Here is an 18,756-nt window from a genome sequence, read left to right as displayed (position 1 = left end):
AGGACAGAACCTGTACTCCATTAACTTGTTCAGTCAATGAATGGTCGTCCGAACTGCTAACTATACACACCTCTTCCCTTTCCAAGAGACCTACTCAGTAAAGGACCACAAATCCTGCCTGCAAAGTCCATATTTTATGTAATTTTATTCTTTTTATTTTATTTTTTCTTGTTTGTTTTAGCATTAAGAACACTCAAAGCCTGTTACCCTCCTTCACCAATTATAATAGGCATTTGTGTCACGAATATTTTATATGCTAACCTTCCCAGTTTCCTCTTTATTTTTCTATCCTTATTTCCTTTCTGCCTTTTATCTAGCTGGCTAGCTAGCTAGGTATCATCTATCTAGGCTAGCTTTCTATTTAGTCTACCTTTCCATGAAGTCCATTTATCTATCTATCTACCTATCTACAGTACATTCAGGCATTTCTCATCCTGTCATGTTATCTATCTATGTAAGGTGCAGTGAAATAATTTAAGAGAAATGAGGTCTAGTAATACATGTCCTTAATCAAGAAAATGATTTTTCGGAATGCTAATCTCAATCTTAAAATCTGATATTTTGATTCTGACAACATTTATTATTTATTTTAAATCTACACATCCAAAAACAAGTGCTGTGCTAAATACCTGTCTCAATCTTAAATTCAGAAAATGTCGTTCTTCATGAAAAACTCATTAATTACAAAACTATTTATTTTCTATGAGTAAAAATGTTCTAAACACTTCTGAGTTATTATAGCATTTCTAACAAACTTGAGAGTCTTTGAGGTTCGGGATGGAAAATTTTATGGCTGAGTCTACATTTACTTTGAATCCAATTTTTCTGAGCCAAGTAATTATTTGCAATCAAACATATTACTGTTAATGTATCATAATGACAAGGGATTTAGAAGGTCAATGATCTGTGTTCGATTTCATACCCTACTAGCAGATACTTAGATAAGAAATATGAGCCAATGAGCCCAACCGGAAAGCACAAAGTGATAGTCTGATCACTTCCCTCTCTCAAGGCAAAGGCCCTGTTTGTGAACAAGAATAGAGCTATTTATAACTGCTCAACTTCCAGGCGGTTATATTAATACCGGTGATTAACACAAAAGGCGACCATCAGGAGAAGAGCAATGAATGCAAATGCTATACTGTAATCAAACTTTGGAATGGTCAGTTCATTCTTTTTATTTTCATTGTTTCCATCAAGATCCATTTCCCCAAAATAGACCTTTCAAGATTTAAATTTTAATCTGTACTCCAGGTTCCATTACTAAGGTATCACTATCATGAAAACTTGGACAAACCGAAAAACGTCAATTTCATTAGCTGCTTCTAAGAAGCTTGGTTCTAAAAATGAGACGAAACTAACTTTGATACATTGATGTTACCTACACAGTCTCATAAAATTCAAAGTGCAACAGAAGAATACCAAATATTTACAGGGGTGGGGGAGGAGATCCTCTTGGTGATAGTTCAAAATGAATTATTTTGAGTCATAATGGTAATAAGAATTATAACACTACTATGTAAAATACTCTAGGTGTGCTTCTGTACTAGGCATTCAACTAACTAGTTCATTCAGTCCGCATGATAACTGTATTAGGTTCAAATTCTTAGCCTCTCCCTTATCCCTGAGGATCTGCAGTTCAGCGAGGTCCCCAATCAGCAGTTGCAGAACCAGCCCTCCACCCTAAGTCTGCGTTACCCCTGAGCCTGTGCTCCCCACCACTGTGTTGTCCCACCTCCCTAGCAGCTTCCCACTGGCAACACATAGTTACAGGCCCAACTGTCACCCACCTATGACCTGCTGTGGGAATGTAGACTCTCAAGCAGGGACTCAAGCCGGGTCAGTGCATGGCCCTCCCTGACCTTTCCAACCCGATTCCTCATACTGACAATTTCCCCAATGTCCCATGCATGCACTGGGTGCTCTAACCCCTTTCTTTCCCCCTAAGTTTATGCCTTCCTCCCTCTTCTCAAAATATTTTCCTATCTCTCCGATTTGGTTCCCTCTCGCTTACAAGGCTTTCCCTACCTGCTACAAATTCACAGTATGAGATCCCTCCCTCCTCTGAAATTCTAAATGCCATACAAAATGGAAGATTACTGAAGTGTGTTGTATTAAGGACATTTCCTGATCATTTTATACCTATCGCTTTTGTCCCCCATAAAGTCTTAAGATCTCCTCAAAGATTATGTCTCCTCTGGTCAGTGCACAAATCACTGGAACAGCAGAACTCAAAGTAGACATTAACTTGACAGTCTCCTTTTACAGTAGAATCAGAAGAATTAAATTACAGTACAACACTACTAAAAACTTAAAAACTGAGATATGATAAGGTCAAAAGAATTAACAAATGAAAATGATTTTACTCTCAGCAGCCACCTCATGAAAATTCTTAGAAGGCACATAGAAAGCCGAGAGGTTTGTCTTCAAACTTTAATTTTATGAATTATTAAATTGAAACACGTCAAAAATACTTCTTAAGTGACTGGGAATTTTTAAAAGGTGTTGACTAAAGGTCATTCCTAAAAAACCCACCCAAATGAGAAAACCCAAATGAGAAAATCCCACCAGTGCAGTCTAAAGTATCAGAATAATATATGAACATACCAAGTAGCATGCAGATAGCAATACTGAGCTTAAAAAGGAATGCCTAATTTCTATATAAAAACAAACAAACAAACTCAAACTACAAGTTTCCAGAAAATATATTTTTGGATTACAATAAAAGCCAGTTCCCCTAAGTTGAAAACATTATGATTCTTTTAGCTTTTGTAGTAAAAATAGATTTCTGATCTCCTTTTCTTACATTATACCATTAAGAATTTATTTTTTTCAGACTCTCTTCTTACTCCTACAAAGAGACGCCATACTGGAGTTCTGCCTGGATTGAAATCTGGGGCTCATCCCTTTTTGTGACTTTTTCTGAGTAATGGGATTGTTCCACTTGGGGCCAAGGTCCTTCCAAAGGTTGGATGGTTGAATGTGAAGAAGTGATCTCTCCATCCTCTAGAGGGCGTGGAAGGACTGCACGTCCACCGGGGGGCCCAATCAAGCTCTTCTCCCCACTCCCCAATTCATACACAGCTACATTTCCCCTATCACAAGGGTTCCCAGAACCTGCAGTTCAGATAAAATGAGCAATCTTAACAAAGCAAAGCATCTGAAAGCTTGCCTTTCAGCAGCACCTGATGCCTTTCTCTGCATAAACTCTGTGGCATACAGAGCAGCCTACACACTATTCTAGAGGAAGAATTTATACAATGTAAAAATGGAAAACCCACATCTATGGCTCTTAGCCTATTTCAAAAACATAGAGCCACTTAAAATGAGTAAGATATCCAGCTTCCTTAAACTGCCTAAAACAAACCTAGCACTACTCTGGTCTCAACACGGGGATGAGATATCCAATCTCTATCTGTGTTGTTTAATTTTTACAGAGAAATTGAAGTACTGTGAAATATTTGCTCTTTCTCTTCCTTCTACCCTTCGGTGCCATTTGGTGGCAAGCACTGAGTGTGTGGTATGTGCCGAGAGCTACACTAGGTATCAGGAACTGAAAATGAAGAGACGTGGTTTGATCCCTCAAGGGTACAACCCGGTTGGTGAGACGAGCCCAGCACAGATAGAATATCCAGATTACAAGTATGAGGAAAGAGCTAGGGAAAAACAGAGGAGGAGGTGACATCATGGAAGAGGGACACACAAACTGAGATACAAGGAAGGAGAGAAAAGGGGCAAAGGGCATTCTAGGTCAGGAAAGCGGTGTGGCCACAGAGCCACGAACGTGTTCGTTGCGTACAGGTGTGGCTGCAGCCAGTTTACGAGTCGTCCTCGTGCAACTTAGAAAAAAGATGTCCTTTCTGGATGGAGGTAGCCACGTAAGAGTACTGCTTGTTGAGTGCAGTAAACAACCTGTCTGGAGCAGAGCCCTGTCTTCAGAAATGGTTAATAATCTGGAATAACCGGGGCAATATGTACGAGGGGTGGAAAGGCATGTGACTGGATAGGAAGGTCGGGAAGAATCCCAAATGCAAGGCTGAGGAGTTTGAACTACAGCACAGACAGTGAGAAATCACTGCGCCTCACAGTTCAGAAGGGACCCAATCACGTTTCAAAAGGTAATTCTGCTGGCTACGTGGAGAACAGATTAGAACCGGGAGGGGGATAAAGTCCAGTTCACGACATCGCCCCAACCCAAGTATGAGGTGGTCACAGCCTCGCCTATGGCAGTGGGTCCAGGGCTCCAAGTGAGGAGAAAAGGAGGCAAAAGCAACTGCAATAAGGACAGAGTACAGATTTGGTGGGCAGTGGAATCAGAGTTCCAGATTCCAAAAGGAGAGCAGCTTCATCCACGGCTGGAGTTCAAGATGGGAAACGTTTAGCCTGGGATTTATAAGAGCTCGTTGTCCTGCAGGATGGCAAGGGGGTGCAGCAGTCAGATGACTAGCTGTCACACACCAAACGCTCCAATGAGTACTGGATAGTGATGGGAAAGGAATGATAAATACAACTGGACAGAAAGAAAAATTGTGGGGAAGTCTTGGTAGATGGGATCGAAATTCCAATACGCCTCTTGGTGAGGGACAAGAGACACAAATGTGCTATTTCTGGGCTTCAGCCTCTCTCATCTGTATAATGGGATAAACGATGTTTCTGCAAAGGGCTGACACAAAGTAACACTAGCCAAACCAGGGCCCAAGGGCCAACTCCAGCTGGCAGTCAAGTCTCCCTGGAACCCAGCTATGCTCATTTGTTTGCGTGTTGTCTAGGGGTGCTTTTGCACTCCAAGAGCAGAGTTGAGTAGTTGTGACAGAGACCGTATGGCCCACAAAGCTGAAAATACTCACTCTCTGGCCCTTTAGAGCAAATGTTTGCTGACCTGTGTTGTAAAGGGTCCGTGTGAAAAACCGCAGAGTTCAATGTATGGCACACAGCCGATGTTCAATATAAACGTTTTCCCTTCTGCTCTTCGAGGAAGGTCACACTAATTATCGAAGGGACGAGAAAATACGGACTTCACTTCAGGACTCTGGGCTGTAGGGAACAAGGTTCATTTTTTCCAGGTAGTGAAGGAAGCAGTATTGTTAGAAGAGAATCGGGCTTAAAATAAGAAGAAAGGCTAAGTGTTGCAAGAACACTCTGATGATATCAGGAAGTTATAGCTACACCTCACAGAGGACTTTGAAAACATTAGCTAATACAGCCTTGCAAAAAGCATCTGTTACTGTATCAGGTATCAATTAACCAGTCTCTTCCCCCAGAATTAAATTTCTGCTCAAAACAGAAGGCTCTGGGGATACTGACAACTATTATCAGGGAGTGGAAAGAAAAAGCAGCTTAATTTCAGCAGCCAGAGCTCATGAATTAAGGAAGGGTATTGGATGGGTAAGGAAACAGATTCCTTCCAATGGAGAGGAAAAGTACTATTTAGATTCTGATTTTAAAGTGTCTAGAAGAAAAAAGTCTACCTACTCTTAGACTCTGATGCTTTGGGATAAAAGAAAACAAATGACTGTAAGCTAAAGACAAAATGAAGTCTGTATTTTTTCAGGTTTATCCACCTCTAATTTGGAATCTTCACTAAATTCAATTCCACTGAAATTTAAGTAGATATCATCTCAAAAAAAATATTAAAACCAGGCTTTAAAAACGGTGAAATCCAATTGAGCCTAAGGAACTAAATGGAAAATCAATAGTTTCATGTCCAGCATGGTGACTAGAGTTCGTAACACTGTATTTGTTATATCTGAAAGTTCCTAAGAGAATAGATCTTAGACCTCCTCAACACAAGAAAAAAAATTTTTGTAACTATGTATGAACTATGGATGGTAATAGATATTAACTAGACTTATAGTGGCCATAATCCTGCAATATGTATAAATATAAAATCATTATGTTGTACACCTGAAACTGATGTAATGTATATCAACCACACCTCAACTTAAAAAAAAAACAAAAAAAAAAAAAAAAAAAAAAAAAAAACAGTTGTTGTGGGAAGTGGAACTAAAACATCCCCTGATGGGGAGGGTTCATGAGGGCACCTGCAGGGCTGTATGTGAAGTGGGCAGTGGGACAGGTTCTCTTTTGCATTCCCAATAAACAGCAGAGACCTGTCATCTAACTTTCAGACTCAACTTGAGATGTGTGCATCAAAGTGTGGCAGAATAGAAAAGCATTGGCTTTGGCACACGACGGATGATTTAACGATGATGGAAAACACAGAACCCTAAACAATTTTTTCCATTGAAACATAACATTTCTTTCTTTAAGTACATACATATACCTCACATATTATTAAAATATGCCTATCAACACAGTTTGGTACCCTTTAAAATACCTCATGTATAACCTATACATAAGACTTTGAAAAAAAAAAAGAGTGTGATTAGCACTTTGCAAATACTCCATGTAATTTAAATTATTTATAATGGCTCATGAGCTAGAGTTTGAAAAATAAAGACCAGTGCTTAAAAAACAGATTTTTGCTTTGAATTTTAATATTGCTCATAATGCAATTACTTTTTACTTACATAATACAATTTTCACACCTGCAGAATTGACTTAAGAAATATAATAAAATGTGCTAGATTTTTTACATAGCAAATACATAATAGCAAGTTCATGTTATACTAGATTCTAGCCTACTATTTCATATTTTCTTTCATTGCATTTGTAGTCCATTGCAGCTGTGGTATGATAAATTGTCACTTTTTAAAAAACAGGATTGCCCACCAATGTTTTTCTACCTCTAAACTAAAAGCTGCACTGAAATGGAACAGGTTGCTCACCTTAAGGATATTACGTGAGGCCCCCTGCTAGTTTGCCAAAGTGAACATTTCCACTGTATTAATAAAATTCACCTAAGTTTTCACAGCACAAATATGCTGCTATCCTTCATAGATAGCGGCAATGAATTATTTTTCAATCCAACCAAATTCTGGTTGAAACCGTATGCTTGGATACCAATGTAAAAGTAAGTTCTAAAATGTTACCAAAGATAAGTGTAACTCTAACATGTATGTAAACTGAAATTTGAATGTTTAGAAGAAAAAAAACCTAATTCAAGGAACAAATATAGTTGAGGATTTAATTTAGATGATACCAGCAAAGACATGTGCATTTCAATATCCAAAATTGTGCTCTCAGTTTTATATTAATTAGTGCTAAAACAATGACTGGAAGCCTAGGAGTTCTTTTACTCATGTGCAAATATCCTGAGGTCTATTTCAGTGAAGGGTACCACAACCAAGCGGCCCCATTCATAGCTGCATAGGGGATATTTGGCTGTCCTTGGCAGTGCTGTGGCATAGGAGAGAGAAGCTATTTAAAGTGGCATTCAACACTTGTGGTTGTGTCAAGAGTGACTCAACGAGACATAAGTAAAAGCGTGAAATCTAGGGTGGCAATGACCTCTAGCATCCTGAAACAAAATCCTAGGAGACTAATGAAAATACTTCTTGCTGCTATTCTTGGACCATTAGAGTACTTTCCATGGACTTCATGCCCGATCAGGTTATCACAAAAGTCTGAATAGCTGTCTTACTTGGATGACAAAGTTGCATCTTCCCTAAATTACCAAATGTTCATTGAAGTTCATTGTATTTTTGTGCAGGTGGATTTTTTTTTAATATAATATGCTCTTATGGAGAGGTGCCAGTGTATATAAATAACAGGTACTTCCCACCCCTTCACACACACACACACACACACACACACACACACACACACGCATGCACAGACACACAAGAACAGACCTAGTTCAGGTCCCAGTCAGTGAAGACTGATACTACGTGGTTCACCTACCCTAGACACACAAACTTCACTACAAATGTTAGTTGCATCTATACACTTCGGGTTTCTGTCTTTAGTAATATCCAGAGTTCTTTCACTTAAAGCGTTATAAAGACATTACGATTTAAGGGTGAAATACATTTGCTTTATGCATTAGCAAAGAAGTTAATGCAAACATAGATGTACACACAGCCAAAACTAATTAGTACATAGATGCAAAATCTGATATAGTTTTGATGTTAGCTTTTAGTGAATCCTGTAAAAGTTTTGGAGGGATGAGAGCAAATGTCTCCCTCTTCCACTTTTCCACATGTCTCTGTGCCAGTCACTATGTGTTTTTCTCCCCACTGGTCCATGTCTAGCTACTTTACTCTAGATTGGTCATATGTATGGATGAAGGCTGACATAGCAATTACAGAGAAGTCTCAGTCTCCTCAAGTCCTTCAAAGTTCTGATTGTAAATTATAAAGTCCTCATCAACTCTATCCCAGGAGATGTGGGGACACAGTAGGTTGGGTGAAGGGCTGAATATTGCTGATAGATACATAAAGTGTGGCTTGTGGAACATGCCAGCTCTCTTGGCCTGTAGACTCCTTTATCCTTCTCTGGTCCAGTACAGAGGTAGGAGGGGTTTTAATGACCAGGCTGTTGGTGGGCAAGAATAATTTCCAGGCTGGCTGCTACCTTAAAAAGCTTCTGTCACTCTTGGAATACCTAACTAGGGTATTTTTAATGAGGAATATGTCATGAGGGCTTTGTAAATGTCTACTGTACCATATAATCTCTATAAAATACAGGAAATTTAATAAGAGTTGGTATATGTAACAATAAGAAGGGAAAAATGGGTTTCGGCTAACAGTTCTGAGTGACCAGCTAAGCTTACTCTCTATCAGAGTCAACTAGTTCCAACAAACCAATCTTATATTATATGGAATTCAGATTTATACCTCAGCACATTATAGATTATTGAATGTCATAGAACTCTGAGGTTGCTCTCAAATAGAACAAAACCACGAATGCACAATCAGTGCCAAAACCAAAAAAAAAAAAAAAAAAATCTATTGTAATCTATGGTTACTTCATGAATTATGCATCAGCAGCTGGAGGTTTTGTTTTGTTGTTGTTTTTTTTTTTCCTGTGTAATCATGCTTTGATCAAAAAGGAACTTTTATTCTAGTAATTCTTTTAGAATCAACTTTGTTAATTATATTGAAAATATCTTTCTTCATTAGAATGGTCAATTCACATTGATAGAGCTCAGATAAGAACACTTAATCTGAAGTATTATTCAAACATTTCCAGAGTCTTCCAAAGTGGGAAGTGTTAACTATTGTGACCATTCCTTCATAATAATTGTGCTTACCTGAAATAGTACATCATTCACTTTGTAAAGTCTCTCACTTGAAATAAAACAAATCTGTTAATAACCAAAGTGTACACGAATTTTCAAAACCAGAATATTTAAATACTGCCAACATACTCTGTTTTGTGATAAAATTAGATAATGTAGAAAGAACTCCTTAGTTTTGTTTTGTTGTTGTTGTGGGTTTTTTTTTACTTTGAAAATTATAATTACTTATTGAGGTTTAAAAACCAAGCTGGAAGGGAATCTGAAAATCTTACTCTAATGTTAATGAAAACCAATGATTTTTCAAAAGAGATGGAAAAATTGCTTGAAAATTAAGACAGGCCTTCCTCGAATGGAACAAAGAAGCAAAGAGAAAAAGTACGTGACTCTTGGGTAATTTCTTTTTTTTTTCAAAAATATTCACATGTAAGGTAATCATTTAGTTTATTGCCCAAACTGGGACATTTTTTAAGAGTGAAAGGAGATGCTGCTAATAATTAGCATCAGACAAAAGGCATTAACCAGGGCGTTCTCAGTAAAACCAGGGCCTATGGCACCCTTGGTAAGAGAACGCGCAATGTGAGCTTTTTATCAATTTCCTCTTCTGTTCTCACCATCCTTTCCCTGATCAAATGAGGTCAAGTGGACAAAAAGTGGTGCATTTTCAGGGCAGCCTTTCAGGGAAAGTGGAGAAGCATGGATCTCAAAATAGGACCACTAGAGCTAAAGAATGGAATATTGGAGACATTTTAATCAAAACCCAACATTTTCTGTCTTATCTGTTTTATTTTTTTATGTCTAATTTATTCCAGGCTTTCAACCAGTTAGTCTGCATGAATTATATATTTTAGAAAGAAAAAAAAAACACGTATCTCCAATCTGAACCTCTACAGACTGGCAAAATTCTTTGAAGCTATCCTGTCTGAACTCTCATGCCATGTTATGGGAAGAGCAGGAACAACATAATCTGTACAGCTGGGCTGTGGAAAGGAAAGGGCAAGAAGAGAAAACCATAAACAACACAGAAACAGCATGATTGGCACACTAATTAGGCTACTGGCAATCCTAGATAGGAACCAGGGAACTGCACAGTCCACAGAGGTGCCCTGATGAAGGGAGATTTCCGTGTGTGCTCACAATGCATCAGTTTGTTTTGGGAGTCCTCTTAGGGTTTTAATGGCTACTCTTGTTGTATCACTAAAACGCTCATCAGAAAGCTAAATGCAGAGCTATGTATGGGCAGATTGTTCACCTGACTCTGTGTATGGGTGTGTTTGTGTGTGTGTGTGTGTGTGTATGTGTATACATATATATATACACACATATTATATATACACATACACTGTATGCTTCCCCTGCTATCTGTAGGTTCTCTTTATGACAGTTCGCTTTTTTAAATTGATTTTCAATGTTTATTTATTTTTGAAAGAGAGACAGAATGTGAAAGGGGGAGGGGCAGAGAGAGAGAGAGACACAGAATCTGAAGCAGGTTCCAGGCTCCTAGCTGTCCACACAGGGCCCAAACATGGGGCTCAAACTCACAAACCACGAAATCATGACCTGAGCCAAAGTCAGAAGCTTAACCAACTGAGCCACCCAGGCACCCCTATGCCACTTTGCTTTTATGAAAGACCCACATTAGTACCTGTTTTCACTCAATGAGAGAAAATGGGAATAGAATTTTTCACTTTTATGAAATGCTGTTTCTTTGTTTTATGCCACTTCAGCTTACAAAAGATTTCATAGGAATGCTCTATTTTCAGATGATGGGGGAAACCTGTGTATGTACACACGTACACACACACACACACACACACACACACACACACATGAAAGTTCTGTTCTTGGACTAAAAGTCAATAATTGGTGGTACTGTTCCAATATCTTTCTTTTTTTTAATCCAAAGCATTAGAATAACTGATCTGTAAACTAGAAATAGAATGGCAATGTCATGCCATTCGTTTCCCCTTGGTGAGTACACAGGAGTTTTAATTTTATTTGGATTTATTTTCTTTTGACTGTATCTGTGACTCAAGACTCCCACACTCTAATTCAGTTAGAAGGTAGAAACTCAGAACTTTGACCTCTGGCTCTCCAGAGAGCTGGAGTTCCAGGGACGGACTCTCTTCATCTGCTACTACTGGCCTCCCTCTTGACCCAAAACTGTCTATGGTCTCCCAGTCCTTCCCATGCCTGCTTTAGGTGCCGTGCTGTGCCATGCCAATGGTGAAGGTCATGTGGTGAAGGTCATGTGTGGAGGTAATGAGCTGGAGGCAGGAAACACAGTCTCCTTTCTCCTGTTGCATGCATTCTCCATGGGATCAATGTCACTGCCAAAGAGAGAAAATTGGTCCTTGTGGGCAAGGGTAAAAAAAACATCTTAGATATTACAATAGTCTGTAGCTCTCCAAGCTCCACCCTACCTGACAAAATCTTACTCCTTAGTATTTAGTTTCTGTCTTTAGGGAGAATTTAAATTTAACTTAATTTTTCTCTGCAGGGGGCCATTAACAAAAAAAGGTTGAGAAATAATTCTCTAGTCAATCTGCTTCCCTTTCCTGAGGGAGGAGGTAGAGGGAGCAGTGGAGAGAGGAAGGAAGGGAGGAGGCAAGGAGGCAGGATGGAGAAGGAGAGAATGGGAACAACATAAGAGGATGAGGGAGGAATCCTTAGGTAAGTAAGTGGTGGCTGTAGATACACAGGAAAAGTGAGAAGGGGAAGCAGATGATAAGCGGTGCCCTTCCCCCACTCGACCTTGAACCCTGCCCAACAGGGTTGTTGGGTGGCTCTCACTGCACTTGTTCAGATGAACAGAAATATCTTTCTGCAGCCTTAATACTGTTCCTATCAAATAAGAGCTGCTTATCGTCCAGCTTCCTGACTGACTCTTGAGATGGGTCTGTTGGCCGGCATTGTCCTGAGCACCACATACACCTATGTGCCCTGGCTGACGCCTGCCTCCAAAGGCTCAGCCGTTTTCCTAACTGGCTTTGCCTGAAGACAGCTGACTTCCTTTGTCCTTGACCTTCTTCAGGTATCTAGAGTGAAGGCACTGTATAGTACTGAGCCTCTTTCCTTTCGGCTCTCAGGTGGGCCACGCTCCTTGTTGGCTATTGTTTCATCCCAAAGGCTGCCAATACCACCTGCCATAGGATCCACCTCCCTTAAATGCTTTCAAACACCTCTTGGACTAAAGTTTCTCTAGTGCAAAATTTAAAGGAGAACAGCTCCTGCAGTCCATTTGGGAAAAGGCCAAAGAGAAGGGAGAAAAATGTTTCCAAGGCAGAGGCTGCCTAAATTGCCCAGGGCTGGAAGAGGCACAGGATCAAGTCTAATTCCAATTCACTGCCCAGGAAACTGGCAGCCAGCAAGGCCCATCTTCTCCCCTTGCACATTCCCATGAAAGGCATGCCAGCACCAGGATTCCATGTCATGGTAATGCAGAGATTTGGGCCAACCATCCCATACATCCATTTGGTGGGTCCTACACTCACAAACAGCCTCAAGGTTAAATTTTGTCCCCTATCTCTATGCAAGGGGATACAGTTACCCAGGTACTTGACTAATGAGACCGAAAGAACACAAAGTCCATCATACAGACATAAACTCGTGTCCAGTACCAGATCATACCACACCACAGGAAACTATGAAATAACAATTTCTATTAGCCCTGTTATTATTTTGTGAAAAGTACAATTCTATTCCATGCTATGCTGTGTTTGTGTAAAAATGTCTATTTGTTAAATATAGACATTTAAAATATACCATCCTTCTGAACTCTGCTTTGGCATGGTTGTCAGTGATTACTGTACTACAAAGTTCAATTAATAGAAGTGACACCAGGAAGAATGTTCTCTAACAGCCAAATTATTACCTTCAGGGTCATGTCCAAAGACAAAATACAACAGGTCAATGGGCCTTGTGATGCTGTGTATCACAGTGGATGCACATAGCATGGATTATGGCATGATAACTGAAGTGATTATGGAGTATTTATTCCATGTCACCGAATAGATATTTTAACCTATTGTGGAATATTTGACATAAAAGGTCAAGTTTTTCCTTTTATGCCAGGGATTTGGTAAGTAAACTCATAACTTTTAAACTTTCTTTACTGTAGAAATATTAATTATAAAATACAGAAAAACCAAAAGAGAAAAAAAAACCACTTTCAAGGATATGCAATACCTGTTTAAGCTAAGAGATTATTTTTTAAATTCTGAAGAAAAGAGTGTGTCTTTCTACATGTCCATTTTATCATTTTTTTAATGTTTATTTATTTTGAGAGAGAGCATATGTGTGTGAGAGCTGGGGAGGCACAGGGAGAGAGGGAGAGAGAGAGAGAGAGACAGAGAGAGAGAGAGAGACAGAGAGAGAGAGAGAAGAGAGAAGAGAGAAGGAATCCCAGGCAGGCTCCATGTTGTCAACTCAGAGCCCCACATGGGGCTTGATCCTGGGAACAGTGACGTCATGACCTGAACTGAAATCAAGAGTTGGACGCTTAATCAACTGAACCACCCAGATGCCCCTCTACATGTTCACTTTAATGTGTGTAACCCACAGAGAGAATTCTATATATGTTCAACTGAATTATCAAACTGAACAAGCAATCACGGTAATCACAAGGTGAACAGATTCTCCTCCAAAGATATCTCACCTCCTGAGCAAGTCAGGAAAAACACATAGATTCCAAGCATTCCAACCAAGAGCTTCATAGTATAAGCAGGATCCTGATGTACCCATAACACAAACAGTGAGGGCTGGAGTATCATCCTACTGCAGTTTTAACAAAACAAACTGTTCCTGAGTTGTAAAAATACTATTCACACATAGCACTCACCTCACCATGAATTATTCTAGAGAAATAACAAGTTATATGATTTGAGAAGAGTACAGGAAAAGGTAGTGGTTTATATAAGACATCGTGCAGAGCTGTTTTTAAAAGGTTCCAAATCTCAGACAAATGAACAATATTTTCACTAAACTACCATATAATCAAATGTAAATAACTTCCATAATGTTTCTCTATTCAAACAGAGAGGAAAATGTTGATATTTAAGTAAACAAATACAAACCCTTTATGAAAGTTTAGTAAAGAATCTACTCAGGTTAGCAAAGATTTGCTTAGCTTGATTAATAATTTGGAAACAAATTTATTATTTATAACTACATTAAAATTTCCAAAACAATGTCCTTAGCTGCTAGGTATAATGTGTAGGTAGATATCTTATCTGATATCTAATTTGAAGCAAGTTTCAACAATCTATCTGATGCGTAGGGGTATATAATAGCATAATGTAATAGGCCATTATCAACGTTACCTTCTTAGAGATGAAGAGATGGCTGTCTAAAATTTAGGCATTAAATGAACTCCCTCATCTGGGAAATCAGGTTATTGACCCTATTCTATCCTTAATAGAAATTTTTCAGAAAAACAAATGTGTGTACCTTAAGATATTTTCTATCAACAGTACCTAATTGTTAATAATGTTGTTGTAAGCAAATAAGCCATATTAACCTTCAAATTTTCTGTGATTTAGTTGCTTATTTTTACATATTTGGCTACCACCCTCTGGAACATTTGATGGAACAATGATTTTGACCTCAATTGCTTACAGGCTTGAAAGAGTTCATTTAACACCCCCAAACAATCTCATTCATCTTCAAAATTCACTCCATACTTTTAGCAGTGACTCAAATATGCAACCTAATATTTGATGCTAGAAAGAGCAGTAACCTTTCTCAACCAAAACCCACAAGTGTAGCACATCTATTTCTTTCTTACAGATAAAAGAAAACAAATTATTCATAACTACAAAAAGACCTAGTTGAAATCTGTCCATTTGCTGTAAGATGTGCATTCTCCTCATCGTGTACAACAGAACTCTATTTTATTTCACTTATTTCCATGTCCTGGCCACAAGGTAAAACACCTCTAGAAGAAAACAAGATGCAAAACTAGGCATATCAAACAATGCAGAGGCAGTTTTATGACCATCCGCATTCAGTTCATTTGTATACATTATTTACATGTTGTAGATTATCAGATAGGATCTTAATTTCCAGCCAAATGGTGCATATGGCCTATTACACTTCCATAATCTTTACTGTTTTTAAGAAATAATAATTGAAAAAATTCTAATTCAAAGAATTCATATGATGACACGTTATTCTGCTATTTTTCTTTTCTCTATTCCACATTCCATTTTCATCTCTTATGCACAAAATACCAATACTATGCTTCTGCAGCTAAAGATGACTCTTGACACTTTATTCATTATTCATATTGCAATACAGTACTAAATATATGGGATGAAAATCAGTTTGCACTAACCCCCAAAGCTCTAAATAAAATTAGACAAACAGAATCATGCATTTGAATTAAATGCTGCAATTCATGGCAAAACAAAACAAACTTACTCTGAGATCCAGACATAAGCAGGCACAGTGGAAACATGAATTTACCTTCATTTTAAGCAAACAGGATGAACTCTGAGGTAGAGTAATGCCTCAGTTGTGGAAAAAAACGATACGCCAACAGTAGGAAACATCATTGTCAGAGTAGACCTCACAAGGGAGGTAAACGGATGCATTCTGGACACTGACTTTGCGTGACCTTGCACAGCTTCATAAGATGGCCTCTTCCTCACGCATGGACCACCCTGCTCCTGCAGCCCTCTCAACAACACCGGGCCATACTCTCTCTTTACCATGATCCTCTAAAGAACCAGGCCAGGAGGCACCTCCTCCACCCTCAGTGACAGCACCGTGCCTCTATCCAAGGGGCCCAGGCCCCAGCCTTCTGCAGGACTCTGCATGTGATGGCCCCAGTGAGGGCTGTCTCCTCAAACTCTAGCCACCACCACCACACAGCGCCATGGAAACCAGAACCCTTCCAAAGCCTCTGTTGCCCAGGCCTGTTCCTACCCAATAACCATATTTAAGAAAGAGCAATGCCATCAGATGACATTACATGGGAAGAATAACTCTGAGTCTCTAAGCTTCTGGAAAGTGTCTTTCACCCTGTAGCCACATAACACCTAAAACGAAGACGATCGCGCTCTCTGGGAAGTAGGCAACACCTTTCCGACCACACACAGGGAAGCAACGCCCCGCTTTTCATACCTTTGCAGCCACGGACGAGTTAGGTTTCTCCAGCAAGTCCCAGAGCTTCTTCCTTTTCTCCGGGCAGCAGGTGTTGTCAAACTCTTCTCCCTCCCGCTCTCGCATTGTCTCGGCCTCCCGCCTCAGTTCTTCGTTCATCTGCTCCTTCTTTTGGTGATACCTGGCTTGGCAGCAGGACTCCAGGTAGATCTCATCAATACCCCAGTAATCAAGCTCCTGGCCAAAAGAGAGCGCACACATTTCTTCCATCATGTGGAGTTTCCCCGTCCGGTAGAAATTTAAGATGGAAGTGAAGGCCCCCGGATGCCGGTCAAAGAAATACTCGTTCTCACTGAGGTTGTAGTCGTCGCACACCTCCAGGAGGCTCTCGTGCGTGTTGCAGTCCCGGAGCTTCCCCAAGCGCGTCCGCGGCAGCCGGTCCAACGTTCTCCACAACACTTCGTGGTTGAGGCCCCCCACGTTGATTTTCACCCTCCGCGAGCACGTCTTGCTCCTGATGATGTCCACAGGTTCCGGCGGAAGGGAGAGCGTTGATCTTGAAGTCTTCCTGTTTAAGCCAGGGGGAGCCTTTTCTGCCATTTTGAACCGGGCAAAGCCACACAGCCAGGATCCTCAAAAAGTCTGAGCTGTGGGAGGGTCAGCTGAAGCGATATCCCTCTGAGGCAGGCATGTCCACCGACACAACTGGAAAAAAGCAACAATCACTCGGTTACTTCCACTTTCCTAAGGCATTTCCCATTCTCTGGGATCGCTTTGTTGTTCGTGCACAACCAGGAGGTATATATGGTATTAATTACCACGTATTGATGGAGATAGGAATCTTTGCCTTAAGATAGGAGAAAAGAGGAAAAGGCAAAACAATGCACTACACACACAGAAGAGGCTGTGCATTCGATTTTATACATCTAGAGGTTGGCAACTCCCAAATTTATCACCAGAGACCACTTTCTCAAGCTCTAGGCTCAAATATCTGTGTTGAACAGCTCGTTCTAGATGAACCACAAACACCTTGAACTAAACTGACCACACCTCCAACCTGCCCACCAGTTCCTGTCCCTTCTCCATTTCAGATTTCTGGCTCTCCTCATACCCACACCCAGCTATCCCAGCTAAACTCTGAGAAATCCTAATCCATGTGTCTACATCCTAATAAGCACCAGGCCTTAACCAACCGTACCTTCTAAAGATTGCTTAAGCACTCCACTACCATTACCCAGTGCCTGTCACCCTTGAACCATGATTTTGGTTCAAACCCTCAGCATCTCTTGCCTACAATTCTACAACAGCTTCCTAAACTGGATCCCAAACTCTGGTGTTGTCAACCTAAAAACCATTCTCCATACAGCTACCAGAATGATCTGCTAAGATACAAACTTGACCTTTCCATGCTTTAAATCCTACAAAGGCTCATCATTCTCAGCAGTATAAAATTTCAGTTAGCCTTATTAGATCTGGCCTACCTCTCCACCCTTACCTCTCATCTCTCCTTCATCACTATATTCCAGCAATCCCAGACCACACACATCCTTCTGTCTCAAGTTCCTGGAACTTTCTTCATGCTGTGTCCTGCAAGGGCTTCAAGCTTTCCCATTTCCTTTTGGTTTTTGTTATTATTTACTTATTTGAGAGAAAGAGTGAGCAAGGGAGGGGCAGAGAGAGAGAGGAGACACAGAATCCGAAGCAGGCTCCAGGCTCTGAGCTGTCAGCACAGAGCCCCACGTGGGGCTCGAAACCAGGAACCGGGAGATCATGACCTGAGTCAAAGTCAGATGCTTAACAAACTGAGCCACCCAGGCGCCCCTCCCATTTCCTTTTGACTAACTGCTGTTTCCTCTTCAAGACCCATTTCAGACATCATATCTTCCAAAAAAGGCCTCCATGATATCCCTCCTCTAGGATCATGAAGCTCTGTGAATGTCACTTCTATGTCATCATACCACTGCAATAACACCTTTCCCACAGGACATGGGGAATTCTTAAAGACAAAAAGTATCTTGTCTGTTGTATCCTTGTCACTGAAGCACAGTGCTCATAGATTGTGAGGGTTTAATAAATGTTAAATAATGGATCAATTCTTTGTTTTCCACAAAACAGCTAACAAAAGACCAAGTAGGGCTAATGTATATGGCCAGAAAAATGCATAAATGGGGTTATTTGAATGACTTGCCTAAAATGTGTTTATTTACATGTTGTGTATGTATATGTTTGTGTGTGCATAGTATATGTCAGAATGTGTGTGTGTGCGTGCGTACGTGTATTTGTGTTTGCAGTCTTTTGTTCCACAGCTCTTTTCTCCTAATTCTTTAAGACACTACTGCTCTAGTATTCCCTCTTGTTGATCTATTATTTTGGTCTGCAGCAGCAAGCATCTTCTTATTTGATCTGCCCCTGTAATGTTTTTGCAGAAAATCATGGAGTTTCAAGCAATACCTCCAAAACACCAATTGTAATGCAAAACACCATGTTTCACAGTCAATGCCTTTATACCAAAG

The 18,756-nt window shown here is 40.0% G+C and overlaps 1 protein-coding gene across 1 annotated transcript in view; it reads right to left on the bottom strand.

The window, feature by feature from the left end:
- Positions 1–16,843, bottom strand: part of KCNB2 (potassium voltage-gated channel subfamily B member 2) — a 354,979-nt gene extending 338,136 nt beyond the window's left edge. Inside the window, exon 1 of the mRNA XM_042923269.1 lies at positions 16,265–16,843. Coding sequence (XP_042779203.1) covers positions 16,265–16,843 — 579 coding nt within the window. The remainder of the gene's footprint in view (positions 1–16,264) is intronic.
- Positions 16,844–18,756: the final 1,913 nt, after the last annotated feature.

The sequence above is a fragment of the Panthera leo genome, chromosome F2 (genome assembly GCF_018350215.1).
Source record: "Panthera leo isolate Ple1 chromosome F2, P.leo_Ple1_pat1.1, whole genome shotgun sequence".
Lineage (NCBI taxonomy): Eukaryota > Metazoa > Chordata > Mammalia > Carnivora > Felidae > Panthera > Panthera leo.
Note: the sequence above shows the minus strand (reverse complement) of the source record. Positions and strands in the feature narration are given on the sequence as shown.